Here is a 21,623-nt window from a genome sequence, read left to right as displayed (position 1 = left end):
TATTGTCTTTAAAACTTAGTTTCTGCATGTTGAAAATTGAGTTTCAGACTGACTAGCGGTATTAGTGGGAAGATATCTTCAAGGGAAACAATGTAAGAATAAAATGAGGACTGAGAATGTCTTAGGAGGAAAAAAAAGCACCAAACCCAAATGAGGGGCTGAGTATGAGAACTAATAATGTGGAGTTTGAAATAGGAAACGTGGGGATTTCTAGTGAACCTGCAGAGTACAAAGCAGAACCATGTAGAGGACCTGAACCAGAGGCAGCAGTCCTGAAAGCATTAGCTGGTACCATTCAAATTTTCCAAGAGCTAGAGGACGAAGCATTTGTATTAGAAATATAATGACTACCATCAAGGCATTCAGTATATGGTGGGGTAATGCAGATATCACTTATCAAACACTGCAGTTACTATTTTAAAATTGATAGTATACATCTAGTCATATAGTAATAGCTACCATATGCTCTTATAAATATGCTCTTGCTTTTTCTCTCTCACTGTGTATGCACACATATGCTCTATGTCCTATCACTGGCATTGTTCATTCTGAAAGCACTTCAGCGTACATAGATCATTTCCTTGTTTCACAGATGTGAAAACAGAGCTAGACTCAAGTGTCTCACCCAGAGTGACCCAAATGGCAGAGCTGGGGCTACAGCTGGATTTCCAGAGACGAGGTTTAGTGTTGTCTTCTGGAAAACTCCAGACATTCACTCAGGCTACAGCCAATACTGCAGCGCTTTTGTGATAAGCATTTGTGGAAAGAGCTGAGCTGTACAGTCTATGGAGCTTGTGTTACATTTTTCTCTTAAGGACTTTGACTTACACAATTTTTCCCAATAGGTTTTCATGAGCTTTTTAAAACCTTCATTCCTTCCCTAAAATCTTTTTGACAAGACATCAGGATTAAACAATCTGATTCTATTTCCCAGTTCTAGGCAAGTCCCTCCCAAAGGAACTAAGCTCATCCTGCTTCTAAAGGATCAAATGAATTTCATCCCAATAAATTTGAATCACTCAAAATCAGCATAGAATGTGGCTCCTAAATCCAGATTTTGCTTATTGTCTCCAAAGCAAGCAGGGGGTGCATATGAGATCATATGTATGACTGTAATTAAAGAAGATTGCTGGCCAGATACTTTAAGCCCCAGCTCCAACTTCAGCAACAATGACAAACAGAGAATGTTTGGACAGATGATTTTTTCAGTTAAATAAAGAAACTAAGGCTTGATCCTTTTGTGGGGGGGGGTGGTGCTGTTTTGTTGTCTGTTGGGACTTTTGAAGAGGTATGGACAAACAGTAAAAGAGGAGTTTGGTAAGAGATAGAGTCAGGCTTGGGGTATGTCAGTGATACTTAAATCTTCTATACCTACAAGTACCTACTGGGAATTTTCTGCTGCTCTGTAAATGCAAATAAATGTTAACATGATGTACATAATGATACTATAAAACAATAATGTGAAAACTTAATAGCTAGTTATTTGGATTGCTGAGATGAAGGGAATTTGGAAAAGGCCCTGCTTAGCAAAAATAGCTGAGCCTGTAACTTCTAAAAATGAGAATCCTTCAAGGGATGTAAAACTGGGCATGAAAACTACTAGCTGATTTGGAAAAAAACTTGTGCGGTTATAGTTTCAGGAGCAAATAACATCAACTTAAGTAGTAATTGTTATTAAGTAACTGAAAAGTCCTGAGATGTACTTGGACAATGTCCCTGGGAACATTTGTTAAGAATGAAAAGCAGTTGAAGCAATTTGTACCACAAAGTCAGACAGGAAATGAGACTAATCCTTAATGAAATTATGCAGAAGTTTGGCTGTCTAAGACTTACGAGAGCAAAAGAGGCAGAAGAAAACCAAGCCAGAATGAGATATTGAAAAGTAATGAAACTAGCTCACTGCCCTACATTAGAGAGAAGCTCACTGGAGCTCCATCATCCCACAGTATCCTGAGCAAGATGAACAAAGGATATTGTCCACTGCAAATCTCCTAGCAGCTTCTGAGTAATGCAGCTGCACAAATCATAAGGCAAGCTTCAAGCACTGTAGAAATGAGAAGGTAGGCAGAATATATAGCACTGAAGGAACACAGAAAGAGACTAAAGGAGCTGACTTCTGCCTAACTCTGTGCCATTACATAATTACTAATTCCCAGCAAGTAACCTTGAGACTTAAGAAAAAAATAGAAAAAAATACAGTATAGTAAGAGTGAGATGAAGAGGCTCTGAGTGGAAAAATCATGATATAATTAGCTAGATACACTAAGCCATCAGGGAAGAAGAGGTTCTTAATTAGTAAATAAAAATATAATTGCAGTAGAAAACAGAATTTGATTTCTACACCACAGACTCAAAAACCTTTGTCATGGTCAGTTAAGAGACAGGATAGTCTTCCTGGGCTGATAGGACAGCAAATATTGATTATTCTTGCACCCCTTTGTTCTCTTTGATATTTGAAATTTGAATTCCAATTTAGTTAATTCAATCAATGTAATTTACATATTTTTACTGCATTAATCACTTTCCCTTTTATAGGCATCAATATAAAACAATTATTAAAAATGAAAACTTCAGAAGATGGGAATGGTTTTAAAGGTTACTGAAGCAGAAGTCCCTCCACACACACATACACTATGTTAGATTAACAACAAATCTGGCTGAACTGTTCACGTAACTCTTTTCAAATGGACAAAGACCATCATTTCGATGTTGGTGAAATAAACCTAATCAGAGCAAGTTGTTTAAAAATGAATCCAGGTGCAGTCTTCAGGCAAGCATAATTTAATCAATTAATTAGTGGATGTCATATTTCCTATCCAAACCACCAGGAAAAGTATTTGTTTGATCACATTCCTTTGCCTTAGATTGCTAGAAACATTTGAGAACACAGCATTATTTTGTTGGGTGTACATAGAAACCAACATCCTCATGTCATTGCCCTTACCCAAAATTATAAATAGCAGATATTCAGAATTAGCATAGATCTTTAAAAAATGAGTTGTGGGGAGCTGCTTGTTTGACAATAAGGCCTTTTCATTTTGTAATTTGAATTTAGGGGCTCAGACAAGTCTGAACATTTTGGCCCTGGTCTTTATTTGGTTAGCACTACGGCAAATTGCTAATGAAGACCTGTTTCTGTTTCATCTGTGATGTGCAGGAAGTCAGAAGAAACTATCACATTAGCACCTGCTGACTAATGTATGTGGATCTGTGCAGATCTGCTGATCTACAGCTAAAGCTAAACAGCTATTTTAAAGGACCCTGAAAAAATATTATTTTATATTAGTTAAGAAATATTACCAAAGTCATTACTAATTATTTAAGAACTGGTTTGTGCTGTCCTTTGATAAATCTCCGGGAGCAAAGAAAACTCAACTCCAGCTGAGCAAAGCTTCCCGGGACAGGCCTGGCTCCATACGGGAACCAACCTCTTAAGCACAGTGAAAAGTGAAAGTTGAGAGACTTGAAAATGCATTTAGAGGGAAAGCTAGAATTTAAAGTGGATACTAGAAGATTGCTGAAACTGTACATAACAAGGTAGTATACCTCCTTCATGTCAAACAATGCAGTGTTAGTGTGTGCTCATATTAAGGAAGATATCCTAACAACATATGCAAATATTAGTGTAAATAAAGCATAGGTGAATTTAAGGGATCTTAAAATGGTACCATTTATGATTTCTTTCAGATAAAGGTCAACATGTGAAGTCTACTAATTTAAATGCTCCTAATTCACTTACCAAGGGGCCCTTTTTCTACTGATATTCTACTTGCAAGGGTAACTGAAGCCTCTTTGAACAGCTAGAACTAACGAAATTCTTATTCCCCTCAGAAACATCAACTGCTTTTCAAGATCTATACACATCAGCTATGAATTTGGACCACAGATTGAATGAAAAGGAGCGTAAGTTGGGTGTTTTTTATGTGTAGAACATATATAGAAAATAGAGGATGAGAGAAAAGCAGGAAATGGTCATTCACCATGCCCTATAATTTAGAGCAAGCTTAACAGCTTCTTAGAACTGACTTAGCTAAACCTCCAGACATAAGCATCCCTGAATTTAGAGGAAGATAAATATACTCTGGACTCACATTTTTCAAATCCATTCTCTCTATAAATGTCCTTCACTGAATCTACAGCTCCAAACTCTGCAAGATTTGGGAGTATCCAGGATTCATGTTTTGAACCTGTGATCCAAGTTTCGAACCTCTGATGTATTTAAACTCTGGAGATGTCAGCTTTTCTTGTGTCAGAGTCCATTTTGGATTGATCTAACTACATCTATTCAAAAAAATACTCATCAGCTACTTCATGAGCTTCAAGTTTACCATATATTCTAATAAAAATTATTCTTGATCTATCCATGGGAAGTCAGAATCTGAGACAAGAAATACTACTGCAGCCATCAGCACACTTCCTAAATAAAACTGGCTTGTTTTCTCTACAACTAACAGTGAAAAAGAGAGTCCATTAGATACTGGAAATATTGTCTTTCTAAAACCAGCAGATTTTTATTTGTGCAATGTCTAAGCACTGCAAATCTCAGCAGAAAATTACGCTGGAACGGTGGGCGGTTCCGAACTGTTGGAAACTTCACAATGGCTTTTATGTTTAAACATCATTTAGCAGCTGTTAAAGGTCAGCACAAATCCTCTACTTTATCAGTATAAATGAAGTCTACAACTGCCAAGAAAAGAGTGCATTAAATAATGCAGTGATTATTTTCTTGATTTTTTTTTCCCTTCAGAAGTGAAAAGGACCTCTTAGGCAGTTCCATTTTTCTCCTCCTTATTTCAAATTGACAAAGTAAAACACTAATTAAATTATTTATACCAGAAATTTACTTACAGGGATGACACATTTTGTACACAAAGCAAGTAAAACATCTGACACATTGTATAGTGCCAGGTGCAGTTAAGAATGTGTAATACAAGTCGGCATCTAGAGGTTAAAAACCCCAACAAACTTGCTGCAATGTTTCATTATCAATTTTATTTCCTACCATACACCAAATGTACAGCACAGAACACAATTTTGTTGCTTTGATGTAAGAAATATTAATTGTATGAAGAAACAGTATACAAACTACTCCAAATTAAAAAATGCATACATCATTGCTCTTTACAAAAGGTCTAATTTACAGTATAGCTCATCAATGAAGTTAAACACAAAAAAAGAAAAACAGAAAGAAAAAAAATCAGTGCACGTTACAAAACACATCAAGTACAAGGGAGGCAAATAAATACAAACATACTTCACAGAACATCCTGAGCAAACAACCAAACACAGATAAATTAACCTGAAGCCATAATAAATCAGAATAATAAATACATAGGTCAGTAAGAGATATTTTTTACTTAAATAAAATATATAACAAATTTGTTAAAATATTTAGTAAATTAAATTTTAGTCTTTATATTGAGTGAACTCATTTTGTATGCATTTAACAAGTATAGCAAATGTTTGCTTTTTGTTTTTTAGCAAGTACAATAACTTTAATAGCAAATTTTTGTTTGGTGTCCTCCTATTTATATTAGACAGCACGTATGGTAGCTTTTGAAAAATCAATTTAAAAATAAACACAGCTTCTAAGAACATACATTTTCTCCTGTCTAAACTAAGATTGGAGAGTTGAATCAACCCTCAAACAAAAAGCAAGCCCCACCTAATGCAGAACAGTGACCACAGTGCATGAGAGTTGAATCACTTTTGAATAGTAGTACTTTTGTGCAGGAACAGTAATAATATAATTGTATATGTCAAGCCTGTGAATGCCATCATATTCAATCTAAATATAAATGAGGCTAATAAAAATAAACACTTTAAATATAGCATGGAAAAATTAAACACACGCTAGATCCATGTATACATTTACACTGAGGCACATATGCACATGAGGTGTGTGTGCATACAAAAAAGGCAGTTTAGCTGGTTGTTTATACCTTTTTCTTAAAAAAAATAAATATAAAAAAAACTTTTGAAACAATGCTTAATTACTTACAATCCCTGAAATAGACATTGCCTCTGTTATAGCAACCACTAATTTCCGACGGATCAGAAATTCAGCAATTCCAAACCCAGGCTAAGCAAATCCCGAGGCACACACAGGTACCGCTGTGCAAGTGTGTGTCCCTATCTCTGTGTGCCTCTATGTTCTGCAGCGCTTGGTACCTTACCGAAAGACTGGTAACAAACTCAGTATCAGACTAGCCTTAGTGAGTAAGAATGGGAGAAACCAATCATCGTGTTGCTACAGTTCATTTAAAGAGAAAAGCAACCACCACTATATTCTTCTTCTCTAGACTGCTGCCGCTTTAGCTTCTGTGAATTCAAGCCAGTTTTAAATGCCATTTCAGGGGAAATGTGTTTGATTAATTATTATGTACAAAGTCTTCAGCTTGGGATGCGTTTGCATTTTTCAAATACAAATCCATGGCACCATACTGGTCACTTGGTTAAAACATCAATGTATCGTACTAAAAAAGTACCAGTCCTATCAAATTATCTTTCTTATTTGGAGATAATTGTCATTTCCTTCCTTGAACTAAATTGGAAAAAAAAATTATATTGTTAAAATAATTCTGAACTTCTCTTGAAACATTTTAAATAACCATTCGCATAGGCTAAATCACACAGCCAAGTCAAGTGCTTTGCTGATTGCTATATTTCATTATTGCTAATGTATTCTTTTAACACACTGTTTTCCAGCATACTGTGCTTTTAAGAGCCCAAGTTCCCCACTAGTGGGCACCATTTATCTTCTCATTCCATGCATCTTCACATCTCATGTTACTGCAAACCCATTTCCGATACAAAGCCATTATAAAAAAGCAGGATGTGAGGAAAATAAAACTAGAACCACAGTTCAGTCATTTGTTACTTTCATAGGTTTTTTTCTTCCTGTACAAACCCAGCAAGTTATTTAATTTACAGTATAACTTTCAGTCTATTTAAAATCCCATTGGAAAATAAATTAACAAACACATTTGTAAAAATATGGCAGGCCGCAAAAATGCTGTTAAAAGATAAAAAAAACAACTCTTTGATTAGAAATAAATAAAAAATATAAAAAATAGTTGCACACACTTTTTACATTCACTTTACAAAAACTGAGTGCAAAAGAAGAAAAAAAAGGAATTGTACTGAAATAAATACAATATACTAACAGAGTGCATTGCTGTTAATACAAATAGTCTGTTGTGTTTTTCTTCTTTTTTTTATGTCAGCTGGGAAAAAAATTAGTGCAATGTTGCAATTGTAAATGCAGCATGGCAACCTACACCCCTTAGCAGTACATGAACTCCTAACAGATCCATCTGGAGTTTACTGCTGTTAAGTAATTTCTGTTGCCCAGCAGCTTTCACATCCTACACATGGATGCCCTTCACTGCCTGTTTGATACTTTCCAGCAGAGCTTTGCATTCGGGGGAATAGTCCCGTTCCAGATTGCTGTACATGTCTGTGAGTGTATTTACATATGCTTCGAAATTCTGCTCACTGATTGGCCCCTAAATGAAGACAAAACAGATTATAATTGTAGGAGATAAAATTAAGGCCAAAAAAAACCCCCCACCCAATCCCAAAGCATGGAAAAGTAGTGACATGGCAACTGCGCAAATGTTAAAACATGACAGTCACCCAAATTAATGGAGAGTTTGTAGAAGGGAAGGGAGGCTCATGTGTTGGGGGAACCATGCGCTCTCCCAACAACAACAGGGACTGGTGATATAGTTTTCAATGTGACTTCCTTTTCTACTGTGGCCAGTTTAGCTCTGGGATTATGGCTGAGATGTCCATAACCTTCCTCACCTAATTTCCCACTTGAGATTGGGAAAAGAGACTGTAATTCTAGAGATCTAAGTATCTTTGTGGATTTGGCTTGTGTTTGCAAGTAAGACAAATAGAACCTGGAGGTTTTGAACCATAGGTTGAGCTTTGCTGGCTCCACAAAAATCACAGCACTGATTTGGATCAAATAGGTTAAAATTTTGATATAGGAACGAAAGAACTCTAAGGATTCTCTGTTGTGCAGTTCTCCTGCCTTGTACATGATGGACATTCAGAGAGGGAGAGATTGGGGAAAAGTCTGTCTTGCACAATGCAGCACAGGGCAGAGGTAACAGTGTTGGCACAGTCCTGGAAGCAAGTGAGGGTTAGCATGCAGAGTCCCCCAGGCTCACTGATCCAGCATCTCTGCAGAGTAAATTAGTCTAAGCAGAGCCCTCTGCTAACGCAGCTACAGTGCTCCTGCTGGTCCCTGAGCTTGCTCATCTGCTTCAAGTGCTGGCGAAACAGTCCCAAAGAAGGTGTGAAGCTGCTGGCTGTGGTCTTACCATCTGTGGAAGCTGAATGTCAGCAAGGCTGGAGATGAGGGCTTGGCTTAAGCCAGCTAACTCCTTCAACAGGCTCTCGTTGTTCTGCTCTATAAGTTTGTTCTCTTCTTCTATTGTTTTCAAATTGCTCTCCATAGATGTGATCTAAAAATCACAGGCACACACAAACAAACAGACCCTTGGCTGTATTATAACTGCGGATTGACCCCAAACCGACAGTCACATGATTGTGAAAGGACACACTACGGATTGGAAACTCAGGTACTTTTTTTTTTAAGATAGACGTAATTTCTCCACAGAATATTGACAGCAAGGAAAGAGTCATATTCGTTCTGAACTGACGAACTTTGCTGTCGGTTCAGAAGGAAACCCTGTGTCGGCAAGATGCTAGTGAGTGGCCCTGCTGCCAGAGAAGCACATTGTGTGGGGATGAGCTCAAAAATGAATTCAAGTCTCCAGGCCACAAGAAGCTGAGGAGGGGGGAGGGCCAGCGTCTAGCTGGGATGGAGCCTGTGGCCTCAGGGCTGGCGGAAGAAAGGAGAAATGTGGTTGATGTTTCCATCGCCGCCCTGCTCGTACAGCATCCCTGCTGATTGACCACAATAGCAGCGACACCGGTATTAGCTGCTGTGCTACTTTCCTGCCCTGCTGCTGGGCACAGGGCAGCGCTGCGAGCTGATGTGGATCAGAGAGAAGGCAGGCGCTGGGAACAATAAGGGGAAAATAGAGCGGGAAGGGAACTGAGAGGGTGAGCGCAGAACAATTGCAAAGATAATCTCGGACCGACAGAACGGAAACACACAGTTTTTAGAAAGAGCAGGAAAAAGCACCTGAGGTAGCAAAATGGTATCCTTTCGCCTGAGAGAGCTGGGAATATACTCAGCTCCGAAGGTTTGTATGTCACAAGCAGTGCTGAAGAACTGAACTGCCCGTCCACAGGCATCGCGCCCACCCTCTCCTCGTTGGGACTACACACCTCTGCACTGCTCAGATCTGTCTCTTGCTGTGACCAGTTTAGTTCCCTTTGTCATACTGGAATAAACCACCATACAGTGAAACCAGCCTCAGGGTGAAGAACTCTTTCTTGCCTGCCTGAGGTGATGAGGTGCCAGGGAAATCCACTGCAGCTTTGCCCCTGGAGTGTGCTCACAGAAGCCTAACACCTGGCCAAGCTAGATTAAAAGGACATGCTTCTTCAAATGTAGTTCAGTTCAAGCGTTGCTGGTCGGACTGCCTTCAGCGGGCAGAAATTCAGAGGAAAGGAAATCTGTGTTTGCATAAATTAGGAAATTTCTTGTATCTGTGCAAGCAGCACAGTGTTCTCCAGAGAAAATTGAAAAAAGTGTCCAGAGACACTGAAAAACACTGCAATGCAGTTTGGGATGGATATCCCACAACCTCTGTAGTGTCAAGCCAGGCAATTTAGACTTAGCACAGGTGATACAAACTTCACCCATATTTAGACCATAAAAGCTGTGGCTACTATAAAAACAGCACACATCAGCACTGTACACATTCCAATGTGGTGCAAACACAGAGGGGTATACTGGGTTACACTCAGTTTGTCTTGGTAAGTTTAGACTTATATTGGGTTTCCATATCTGTTTCTACTGAGGAGATTTTTTTCCTAAGCTCTCACTGCTCCTAACATATTTAGCAAGTTTCTGCTCTTGCTTTTGCCTAGTTTACCAGGTGAATTACCAGGTGTATACAGCAGTCTCTGCATGGATGAACATATTCAGCTCACTCAATAGGACTACGATCAGCATCTTAAAGCTAATTTACTCTTGCTGGCATACAAAAGAATGAAGGAGAATGATTCTTTTCCATAGCTGCCCATCAAACTAATCTGCTACACAGGTTAGCAAAAGGCATCCATTCTTTACCAGGTGTTGCCTGGAGGCAAAATTCAAACTATTTGCATAACTGACAGTGGGTCAATTGAAGTAGGGAAATTTTCTAAGGCACAGATAAGAACAAAATCAACTTGCATAACAGTTAGAGTGTGCTCCTAAGAAGTAATGGTATTTCCTAATAGTTTCCCTAATACGAGTTCTTTCGGCAGTCATGGGATTTGGTATGGTTTGGTCAACACAGGTTTGGTCAACAAAGGAAAATGCACATTTTGTTTAGTAAATATGGTTTTCCTGCATGCCAAGATTAGCTCCAAACTGTCTTGAACCGATCACACTGCAGATTTTCATGACAATATCGAGGAATTATTTACAGAAAACAAAAAAACCTTGACAAAAAACATGTAGGATTTTGGCAGTTTTAAATGCTACAGAGTGATGGGAAAACGTGTGCACAAGAATAACTGTGTTTAAAGATAACATTTACATACATAAGAAAAGTTTGAACTCTTTGCTTTGATGTTATACCTGGGTTTGAAGTTTCATCATGTCAGCTTCAATTTTAAGATTGGATTCATTCAGTTCTTTTATTTCCTCATCCAAGTGTCTGATTTCTTCATCACTCTCAATACCTGCAAACAATTGAAAGTACCATGATCAAATTTAAAGTGTCCACGTGTAAATGGATATACAAGTAATAAGCTGGGTTACTTGTTACTGAACAAGAGGAAAATAACAGGCTTTCTGATCAAATGATTGATCTTTAAATTGCCTCTTACTTTGCTTTTACTGTCAAAATTGTTGGCTAGCTGTAAAACATCTATATGAGCTGAAACATGTAAAGGGGCAAGTAATGCTTTCTGAGTTTTTATGTTTCTCAATTCTCTTTTTTTTTCGGTACAATATGCAACTGCAAGCTGAAGAGTAGAGAAAGAAAAAAGTGCTGGAAATGCTTGGAAAGAGGAAAGTCTATCACATAAGACGAATGAGTATTAGCAATGTCTTTTTAGGTTTAAAAGAAACATAACAGCAACACTTCCTTTGCAGTGAACACCCCAGGGTAACATCTCCACTGGTATAACTTTGCCGACTTTAGTAGGCTTATTTATACCTGCTACTGAGCTTGCAAGAAGCTCTGTGGGGATTAATCTCTACACAGAATAACCTGAAGAAGCACAGCCTTAGTTATGAGTGATCACTTAAATGACTGCAAAATGGAAACTGTCAGAAGGCTAAAAGGCACTATAGAAAAAAAAGAGTGAAGACTTTTACATCCCCACAAGTTAGGTAGCAGAGAAAAGATCTTCAGGTCTTTAATGAAAGCCTTTTCCTAAAAAATACGGAGCAGCTACAACTGGCAATATATGTCCCTCTTTCTTCTTAGTATCACTCTGAGATCACCTCTGCTTAGAGATTATTATCACTGTCATCACTAGTGCTTTAAAACCGGGACTCCCAATCTGAGCCTACCGGGGACCCAGCACAAGAAATCTGTAAGCAGCAGTCTCTGTTCCAGTGATAACGTAGACAGAGAGCAGGGCGCATGGGAGCAAACTCATTTGCCCAGGATAATGGCCGTTTTATTCAGCAGTCTGAGGCATAAAAGCTACATCTCTTTAATCCTGGCTCAATGTCCAACTCTCAGAGCTATGCTGTATAAGAAAGCAGACTCTACTTATTTTCCCCTATATCTGTTTGGTAACTGTTATTTTATATTTACTAATGTGTTAGGAGAACTGTCAAAGCACTACACAGAAACTAAACTATGTAGGAATCAAGATAGGGAGATGAATCCATTTCTGCATGCAATATTTACCCCTTCTTACTTTAATCATTAGTTAGCTAAGTCCTTCTGAGCTGTAACTAATACATTATTGCTAATAACAATATTTCAAACATCCTCAAATCAAAAAATAACACTCTAAAACATCCTCAAATCAAAAAATAACACTCTGAGCTAAGGCAAGAGGGTACCACAAATGTTGAGCTATCATGATGTAAATGAGAAGAATTTTATAATCTGTCATGCAAAGATTTTTGTTATTGAAGTTTTGTTATTGCTAGAGAAAACTGAAAGGAGTGAGAATTAATGCCAGAATGGCATAAAGGGGCATATGAATAAATGGGAGTCAGGGCCCTTCTAGCTAAATAAATGTCATCATCTTTTACAAATCTCCTTACCACCACTTGCTTTAAGCTTGATAGTCATTAATTCTTCCGAAATTTTGCCCTTTTTTATGGCTTGTGCATTCAGAGGACAACCAGACAGGCTGAAAAGGATAAGAAAGAAAACATTAGCACCCACTTGAAAATGGCAACAATCCTTTCAGGCAATATTATCATGCACTTGGTCAGACCTCTGTACCTAAGGTCACATCTGTATCTCCATTATAGCATAGCTTCAGGGATTGACATAACTCATAAAGAGCTATTTAACTGTATATTCCAGCTTGAAAATTGGCACAGAAATCTCAGCCTACAAATAAACAACTCTTAAGCACATTTCAGAATAATCCAGATAGCAGTGGGAGCTATTATTGAGGTATGTGAAGAAGTATTTACAGAATTCTTGAAGTCCCATCACTTTCAAATAAAAACTTTCTATAGTTTTTATTGATGTGTTATGCTTCAAAGGAGAGGGGCAGTATGGTCCTTGAAAATGGCAGGTTTACCCTTCTTAAAAAAGAAAAATTAGTTAATGGGATGATTTCCACAGTGCACAACTATTTTATCATTTTGTTGATAGAAAATAATGATCAATATACTAATAACTCTGGATATGCCCTATAGACTGTAATAGCTTTTTTGAATGGTTCTATTATATAGTCAGTTTGCTTTTTAACCACTGTTCATATTAAATTACACTTTGCTGTTTCAAAGCTTACAATTTCATCAGCTGGTAATTATCTGAAGCAATTTTTATAGCCCACTAAAGGCCTACGATGATTTGCACTGTCTTAATACTATCTTAATAAATAACAAAGAAGAAATACCGATATGGTGATTTGTATTCAGATCTGGCCAAGTGAGGAGGAAAGCAAACTTTTGTCCCAGCTGGAGAATTTTTTTTTTGTGCAGAAACCCCAAAGATTCTAACAAACATGGTGCTTCTACACAGAAAACAAGCTTTTGAAGGGTTAAATTAACATCACACTTGCTTAGCTAAAAGCTATGTAGGGGGACATGCTAGTTCCCCAGATCTGAAATATTGTTTATTATCTCTGTCCAGAGCAACTAGTCAGAAGAATGTCTCAAAGCCACAGGTGACTTGTTTGGCTTCAGGAGTGCTATCACAGACAGCATGTCCAAAACTATATTAAGGACCCCATTTTAACTAACATGTTCTTAATGTCATCCAGCCTTAAGTAGGATAGGAATCATCTGTAGAATGAGTTGCAACCAGCTAACACTTTTTATGTTGTTTGCTTCAAGTTATCATATTGATTAGCATGAGTTAATTAGCCACAGCTCACAGTTGTGTTATAATGTAAACAGATCAGCATGGCATACCGATCATAAAGTTGTAACACTGGACAAACCCACTGCTACGGGGGTTTCTCTCTATTACAGAGTGTTGGGTGCCCCCATAACTTTGCATATGAGCTGTTCACAACCCTTTGGTGAATTTATCACTCAACATTCCCAGGATGGGCTGATTCCATTACATTCATTATATAGATGAGGAACTGTTAGAAAGAAGTCAAAGTCCACATTCAGACTGCCTAAAATTTCACCTAAGAACTTGTGGTGAGGGTTTCTTCCTGCAGAGCTATCTTTGACAGCTGGGAGCCACCCAATAGCAAACGCCAAATAAAGAGACTTGGGTGCAAAGTGGACAATCTCTGTATCAGATGGACCTGAAGACAGATCACCCAAACTTTAGGACAGTGCCCTAGCAACTGAGCTAAGAGCTCTGTATGACTGTGTATTACTCTAGAGTTTGCAACCAAAGGAATAATTACTGCTTCTAGGGGTGAGCTGGGAGTGGGCTGAGGCAGAGCCACAGTAGAACTTCCAAGCTTGAGACTGAGATGGCAAAAAGATGAAAAACAGGAGTGGCTCACCAAATCAAACCCAAGGGTCAAAGGAAAAGGAAGAGTAAGAGTAATGGAACTTGCTGGAGGGCCATTAAACACCAGATTTCATAGGCTGTGATTTTTTAACAGACAGTTCTGCCGAATCAGACTGAACCATCTTGAATATTCTTGTGTTGGAGAAGTTGGTTCAGACTGTTAGAAAGAAAGCAAAGGAGGGACAGAATATAGATTTAATTCCTGATACACACAGAAGACCAGACTTCACCAGGTATTAATTTTGTTTCTATAGCCAGATTCTTTGAGTATTATTGAGTGACCAGGTTCAAATGATATTAGGGTTTTCATAGTGATATATAAAATAATGGTTATTATTGTTACTGTTTATATATGTGATTCCTACTTTATAAGGATTGTTTCCTTTGTAAAACTGTTACAACTTCAAAATTCTGTACTCCATATGAATTCTGCATGTTTACTTTTTGTTTGATTTTAGTTGTTTAAACACAAACTTTATGAAAATAGCTTTTTCAGTTGGTGGAATGATGAAATGAATGCAGCCATAGCTCTTGCTAAATCCTTTCTGCTGACACATCAATGACATTTGCATTTTCTGTAAAGGATATAGAGATATAACACAATATTTACCTAGGAAAGAACTCTATTACATTTTAAATCATATAGAAACTGTGTTAAGACTAAGCAAAGAATGTGGAAAGTCACACTGCAATGGGAATGTAAAGAAGAGTTAAAAGTTCTCATGTAAATGAGAAGAATTTTACAATCTCTCATGCAAAGATTTTTGTTATTGAGGTTTTGTTATTGCTAGACACCCTCTCAGAGTTATTCTGTTCCATACTACTTCAGCTGCAGCGTAAACTATATTGTTACTTAAAAGACTTCAACACAATTCATTTAGACTATAGCCTCATATGTTGCCAACTCAACAGCGTATTGTTAAGGAAAAGTAAAAAGAGAAAACACAAAGTTATACCTTCTGTGGGTGACAAAAACATTATTAACATGACCCAGCCCGTTGCAGCCTGGCAAAGGACAGTGTGGCAGCTCTTGTTTGTTCAGTTTCCAGGATAGTGAAGACCCATTGACGGGACTCTCCTTCTGTCTCTTGGCAGCCAAAGGACAACCAGAAGCAGTGCGATGAGAAGTGTATTTACCTGATATGTGACCTTGGCCATCACAGCCTATCACTGGACATCTACAGAAACACAGTAAAAGAAGCCCCATTTTCACTAGACAGAGCAGGTGAAGACAGTCTCAAGAAAATAAGAGAAAATAATTCCAACTGCCTATGCCACTTACATTAATGTGTTGAAACTTGGTCCCAAGAGATATGCTGTACCTAATCATCCCATTCATGTCAAGCTGAGCTTTAGGCACTCAGCTTATTTCAATCTTAGGCAATTTAAAACACAGTTGTACAGCCTAAGGAACTAGAACATTCATTTAGATGGTATTTTACCAGAAAAGAAAACTGAAATTCTATCAGAGGCAATAAATCATGCTTTTACAAATGTATGAAAAGTCAGCATTCTCTCTTCTCTATTTATGTTTCTGGCATAAAGCAGAGGGTGGGTTCCTCTAGTTGGAAAACTTGTATTATCACATGCAAATACTTGCAAAGAAAAGCTTGGGATTTTCTGCACTGCTCTGTCAGCCTCTTATATATCATTAGCAAGTATTAAGAATCATACTGAGTGTAGTGTAACCAAATCTTCATATCTATATTCTGGCAGTTGATCATTTACTTATTTAATGGAATGTGCATTCAAGTAAGGAATATAGTGAATCTCTGTGGAGTTGCCACTTTTTACCTCCAGTGAAATTTTAACATAGAGGAACGGCATGAGACTTACCTACATGTAAGCTCTCTGGGACATATTTTGAAGGTGTCACTGTGCTTTAATTATTTCACTGGGTCAATGCTAGCACTCTGTATTCATGATTTTGGTGACTGTGTGCAATTTGGGTTTAGTATTTGGGTCCATGCTGATGATGACCACAGCTGATATGGGAAGATTTCCCTACAGGCAGAAATTATTTATTTTCCTTCATTTTGCCAAATTCTAAACCAAGAGGCACTTGCATGGCACTGTTTAAAATTGGAACACTGAAAGTAAATACAGCAACCCTCCCCAGCTGTTCAAGCTCCAAGGTGATAGACTCCACCAGCTTCACTAGTAGCAGGAACACTTGATCTGTCTCCAGCTCTAGGACATGTTCTCATGTGCCTCAGATTAACTAGGGCATTTCCTATGATGCATCAAGTTCTGAGCTCCTACTGTATTTGTTTTCCCCCCTTCACTGCTCGTGGACCTGTGCTTTTGCTACTCACTTTAGTTCAGGGTCTTCTTTTTCTTCCTTGGTAGGAGTCACTTTGATACCACCTTTCCTGGCACGAGGACAACCAGACAAGCTGAAAGGAGTACACAGAATAAAAGCAACTTCTTTCCACTGCTGCTTGCTGAGAACTCTGAGCGCTGCAGCTCCAAACAATGGGGTAATTCTTACCTTCTGTGTGATGCATAATTCCCAGTCACGTGGCCAGAACCGTCACAGCCAGGTGTTGGACACCTATAGGAAAATACAAAGAGCTTACAAAATACAAACTGAAAGGTAACAGTAAATAAACTGTACCTTGTACATTTTGTCAAGAATAGAAGAAAGAACAATAGAGCTTTTGTTGAATAATTAAAACTAGTTCTTGTTTATTTTTTTTAAATGAGCAGCCTGCTTTCATTTTTTATTTTATACCTGAATTTTAATATGCTATGTGAAGTATATTGCATATGATGCATGGATTTAAATAGTTTATAACACTGTTTTCACCAAACATTTTTCCTTGTGCAGGATCAACACTAAAAAAAAGCAGCTTGATATTGATCTGTTTGTAAATTTACTGTTATGTGTTTGTTTGTTATTCTTCTGATGCTTTCAGGTACAGACACAAATAAGCACTTTGCCAGTATTTACAGAAGGGGAAATGGAAGCAGAGAAGCAGTTTTACTTTTGGCCATCAGTACAGTCAGTGTGATAGCCAGAATTTGAATTTAGTAGTTTGTATTTTCTAGCACAGTAAGTGTACAACAGGACCATATCTGTCTAACACTAGATTCAAGTGGGTATTCAGCCTGGCAAGTGGATTATGCTTATGTCTTTTAGCTAAGGGGTGTGTGTGTGTGTGTGTGTGTGTGTGTGTGTGTGTGTGTGTGTGTGTGTGTGTGTGTGTGTGCGCAACAAACAGGAGCTTTTTCAAATATGAATGTTTAATACCAAAACAGGCATACAGTGGAAAGAAACGATTCTGCCTGTTATTGTGTCACTTGTGCTCCGGGTGGGAAAGCTTCTTGCCTGCTGGCAGTGCACGAAGAGTATGCTCTGAAAGTCTACTGCAGTCAATCGTCATTCCTTTGACTTCTGTGGTTTCAGAGCAGGACCTTACTGATACCACCTTCCACCTGAGAAGTAATCTTATGTATCTTTCAGAGATCTGTTTTTTTTTCATTTGAGGGAATTGCATTTGTGTGTGTGTGTGTGTGTGTGTGTGTGTGTGTTTTAAAGAGAACAAAAACATACCTCAGAACATAAAGCAGCACAAGCAAAATATTGACTTTTAGAAGTTGTGCCAGCCATTTCTACATTTCTGTATTGTACAGCACTAAGTTAAGCACTAAAGATATTAAGCATGCCCAGGGGCCTTTTGAATGCTATGGTTTTTACAGAGTATCAGAATTAGAGAAAGAGTTGCATCAAATAATCTTGTACTAAACCACTATGGAAATTTGCAGCTTTCAATAATCCCTTAAAGGACTCAGTTCTTACTGATTTCTTACTGAGATGAGGAGATAGGTGATTTAATAAAGTTGTTGGTAGGCTGACATGGAAACCACCTAAATATACAATTGTACTATTCACTGTGGTTTACCTCTTCACAGAATATTTGAAAATATTTTTCTGAGAACAATTATTTTGTCAAAAACATGATTTCTTTGGGCATGACCAAATTTATTCACTGATTCAAGTAGAATTCAGCAAATAATTTAAACTGTAGAAAGGGGAGATTCTTTTTTAAGACAATGTCAAAACATTTCATAATGGCATTTTCTGAACAAAATATTTTGGCAGAATGACATGCTTCACACTGACAGCTAAGGTAGATGTGTGGGTTGCAGTGTCCCAGATATGCTTGACTGTGCAGAGCAAAATGTTGACCTGTCTGAGTATGGGATAATGAGCGGGCACAATGTTATGTGAAGCAAGCAGCAAGGGCAGATGTCTGGAGAGTGTGAGTGCTCACAAGTAATCCAGAATACATGCCAAATACTATGGGTATTAATTTTGGCTACTAATTTTATCAGATGATCACAGATGGAAGAGCTGTCCAGATAGACTGTATGCGGACTTATTTCGGTAAGAGCTTTTTATGGGAGACATTCAAATCACGAGTCTGTTATGGACTTAAAAATGACATTGAAATAATTTTCCATCTTTTCATCTGTATTTACCACTTCTGTCAGCAGTTAGCTGCCATAGCCAGATTAGAACTCAAGATATTCTCAGGTCATTAAAGATTTGAGACTGAGATGTTATTAGTACTGATAAAATTATAGGATGACATTTCAGGTGGACTACTGACAAATTAGTAAGAACCTACACTAGTAAGACTTCTGTGCATGACCACTGAACTGAGTTTTCCAAATACTGGTTGTATCTTTATATGGGTTCTGAAATTCCACAATGTAAGATACACCAACAATATATTGCATACAGTTTGTGGATCTTCATCAACTTTTAACTGGCTGATGAGTTTGGACTGGTGCCCCAGTCTAGGGAGACATTCTCTGTTGCGGATTCCTGTGCGGAGCCAAGCAAATCAGATTCACACTGGGGGATTGGAGGACTCAAGCTGAAAGTTATCAGCTCTCGAAAGGGTCTAGGTTACAGATTCTTCTACACTTCATGGAGTTTGTTCTCCATGATAGCTTCACAGTGATTCCACACAGACATTTTTGTAACCTGTCATTTTGTGCCCTTCTCCAGAAAGACTGTTCTAACTTTAATGAGATGAACTACAACTTCTCTGAAAATTGATGCACTGAGCTGCAGCTCTAGGAGCATTTCTGATACTTTTACTCACCGCAAAGCTGTCAGGAACTATTCACAGAGGGTTGGATATGAACTTAGTTAATATAAGCTCACAGAGATCAGCTGAGAAAACTGCTCACTGAAATATGTCATGCTGCCTATGGAATACGGATAAGTACCAACTTGTTATACGAAACCTGTATAGGAGAACTGCTAGAATCTCTCCTAATAAATTGACATTTAACCACTATAACATTTTATTTAAGGATAGAATTGATTACCTATTATTTAAAGTTTATGAACTGTAAGCAGGTATCTTTCTAAAGTACACTTTTAAACCTGTTCAAGGCTTGATAAGTAACTCTTTGGTGAAATCAGAGGAAGTGAAATAGGGTAATCAATCGTAATTCTCCCTTATAGCTTTAAAACCTATAAGTCATTGTCAACTTTAGTATTTCTTAATCTGATCACCTTAGACTGTTTTGTGCAGTAAGAATCTTCAGATTTAAAATTTCCCGAATCTGACTCAAAGGCTCACTTTTTCAACAGATCTTCCTTATTTCCAAACTATAGATCACATGGAAGTCTTGCGAATTTGCTGGCTTAGAGATTCATAGTTAAAGCCAAAATCCCATCTTGATTCTGGCAATTTAAATGTGAATAACATTTGGAGAAAATACACAGCTTTTTCATATTCATGCCTAACTACATGAGGGTACTTTGATGGCCTGATTCTATGAGCATTTATGCCCTTTCCTAACATCTCTGTGAAATAAAATTAACTACCGACATCACTGTACTATGCCACTGCAGGTATGATTGCAGTTTGTGGCATAAGATTTCATTTAGTCAATCCTTCTCAAAAGCAGAGTTTTATTTAAAATTTCACCTGAATAATGTTTGAAGGAAGCTAAGATAAGGTGGTGCATTTGTGGAAAAAATTATTTAGTCCTTTCTCCTTTTGCAAATTGTCTGTGAACAGATTTTGATTTTTGCTCTTTTTCTAGTTAATTGAAATTAAATGCTAAGTATATTATGCAACATATTTCTGTCTGTGAAATGTTCATGAACTTTGACTTTGTCTTTCACAACTCACTTATTATACATGGCGTACAGTGTGTGGTTTGTCATTTAAGTCATATGCTGTTGCTCCTCTTTCCTTATGGCATGACCAAAACTCTAGAAGCTTTAGTGGAAAAATAACCATATTGGTATGCAAATTTCCTTATTCGCACATGAATATGGGGGGAAGGGGCTGCATGAAGAGCAACTATTCAAAATATTTGTGTGAGCATCTATTTATGGCAGAAAGCCAACAAAAGCAGGGACAAATATATATGACTCAGCAAATGATTTCAAATTTGTCAGCATTTTTACAAGTCAGTTCTCTGCTTCTTGAGCTGCTCTTTTCAAAACAAACTAAACCCAAATTTTGTATCTTTGAGACTCAATGATCCAAAAGCTGAAGCATTATGCCAGTGTATCAATTTACCTCCTGGCTTTGGGAACTGCTTTGATCGGTTGCCCATATAAATGGCCTTTCTTTGCCATTTTGCTGCATCTCCAGCAGCTTCACCTCTGTACCTACTATCAGCTCAGAATCTTGTTTATAACACAAGTTGCCAGAATACAGGATGGGATGCACTAACATTTGATCTGGGGAGGCTCATTTGTCACTAAACACTGAGTCAGGCCTGTATGTTGTTACTACTGCTATTAATACCATTATGATAGTGTAAAAGTGCCATGAGCAGACTTTATTTTCTTCTATCTGGACTAGGAATTAACCTCCAGAAGGGCAGAAAGTACAGTCACAGGATTCTCCTCTTTTTACATACATTCATGAAATTTCCAAGGCATTTATTATGGGATCCAATTCACAAGTTGCAGAGGGAAAGCTATGAAAGAACTCTAATTATCCTTTCCTCTTCCCCACATCTTATTGACAGAGCCAATTCAATAACTAGATGACTGGTTGCCAGTGCCTCTCTTGACTACAGATTTTTGAAATATTCATATGTCCCTATACATCTGTCCGTATAGCAGAGCCTGCACAGTCCTTTTGTAAGTGACATTTCATGGTAAGAATTATGCCAGCACCAAATCATATGACTTGATGTCTGCTTCAGTGACTTTAAACTCATAGTATATGGTAGTGAATGATGAAAAAAGATATGCAGGAGTTCTGTCTGGCTTTAGATTTATTCTAACTTCTTTGATTGGACAGGGTCATTTGCCCGATCAGTGATACATGTAAGATACTTTCTGTTTCTGTCTGAGTCAGAAATACTGTGTGAACA

At 37.8% G+C, this 21,623-nt stretch overlaps 1 protein-coding gene across 3 annotated transcripts in view; it reads right to left on the bottom strand.

The window, feature by feature from the left end:
* Positions 1 to 4,970: 4,970 nt before the first annotated feature.
* ST18 (ST18 C2H2C-type zinc finger transcription factor) overlaps positions 4,971 to 21,623 on the bottom strand; it is a 173,686-nt gene continuing 157,033 nt past the window's right edge. For all 3 annotated transcript variants that reach the window (XM_026097762.2, XM_064507551.1, XM_064507552.1), the window contains 7 exons: positions 16,750 to 16,812; positions 16,574 to 16,654; positions 15,215 to 15,436; positions 12,368 to 12,456; positions 10,715 to 10,818; positions 8,334 to 8,477; positions 4,971 to 7,508 (listed from right to left, as the gene is read on the bottom strand). In XM_026097762.2, the coding sequence (XP_025953547.2) occupies positions 7,368 to 7,508; positions 8,334 to 8,477; positions 10,715 to 10,818; positions 12,368 to 12,456; positions 15,215 to 15,436; positions 16,574 to 16,654; positions 16,750 to 16,812 (844 nt within the window). In that variant the 3' untranslated portion in view covers positions 4,971 to 7,367. The remainder of the gene's footprint in view (positions 7,509 to 8,333; positions 8,478 to 10,714; positions 10,819 to 12,367; positions 12,457 to 15,214; positions 15,437 to 16,573; positions 16,655 to 16,749; positions 16,813 to 21,623) is intronic.

This window comes from Dromaius novaehollandiae, chromosome 2 (genome assembly GCF_036370855.1).
Source record: "Dromaius novaehollandiae isolate bDroNov1 chromosome 2, bDroNov1.hap1, whole genome shotgun sequence".
NCBI classification, from domain to species: Eukaryota; Metazoa; Chordata; class Aves; order Casuariiformes; family Dromaiidae; genus Dromaius; species Dromaius novaehollandiae.
This window is presented reverse-complemented; position numbering and strand designations above follow the sequence as displayed.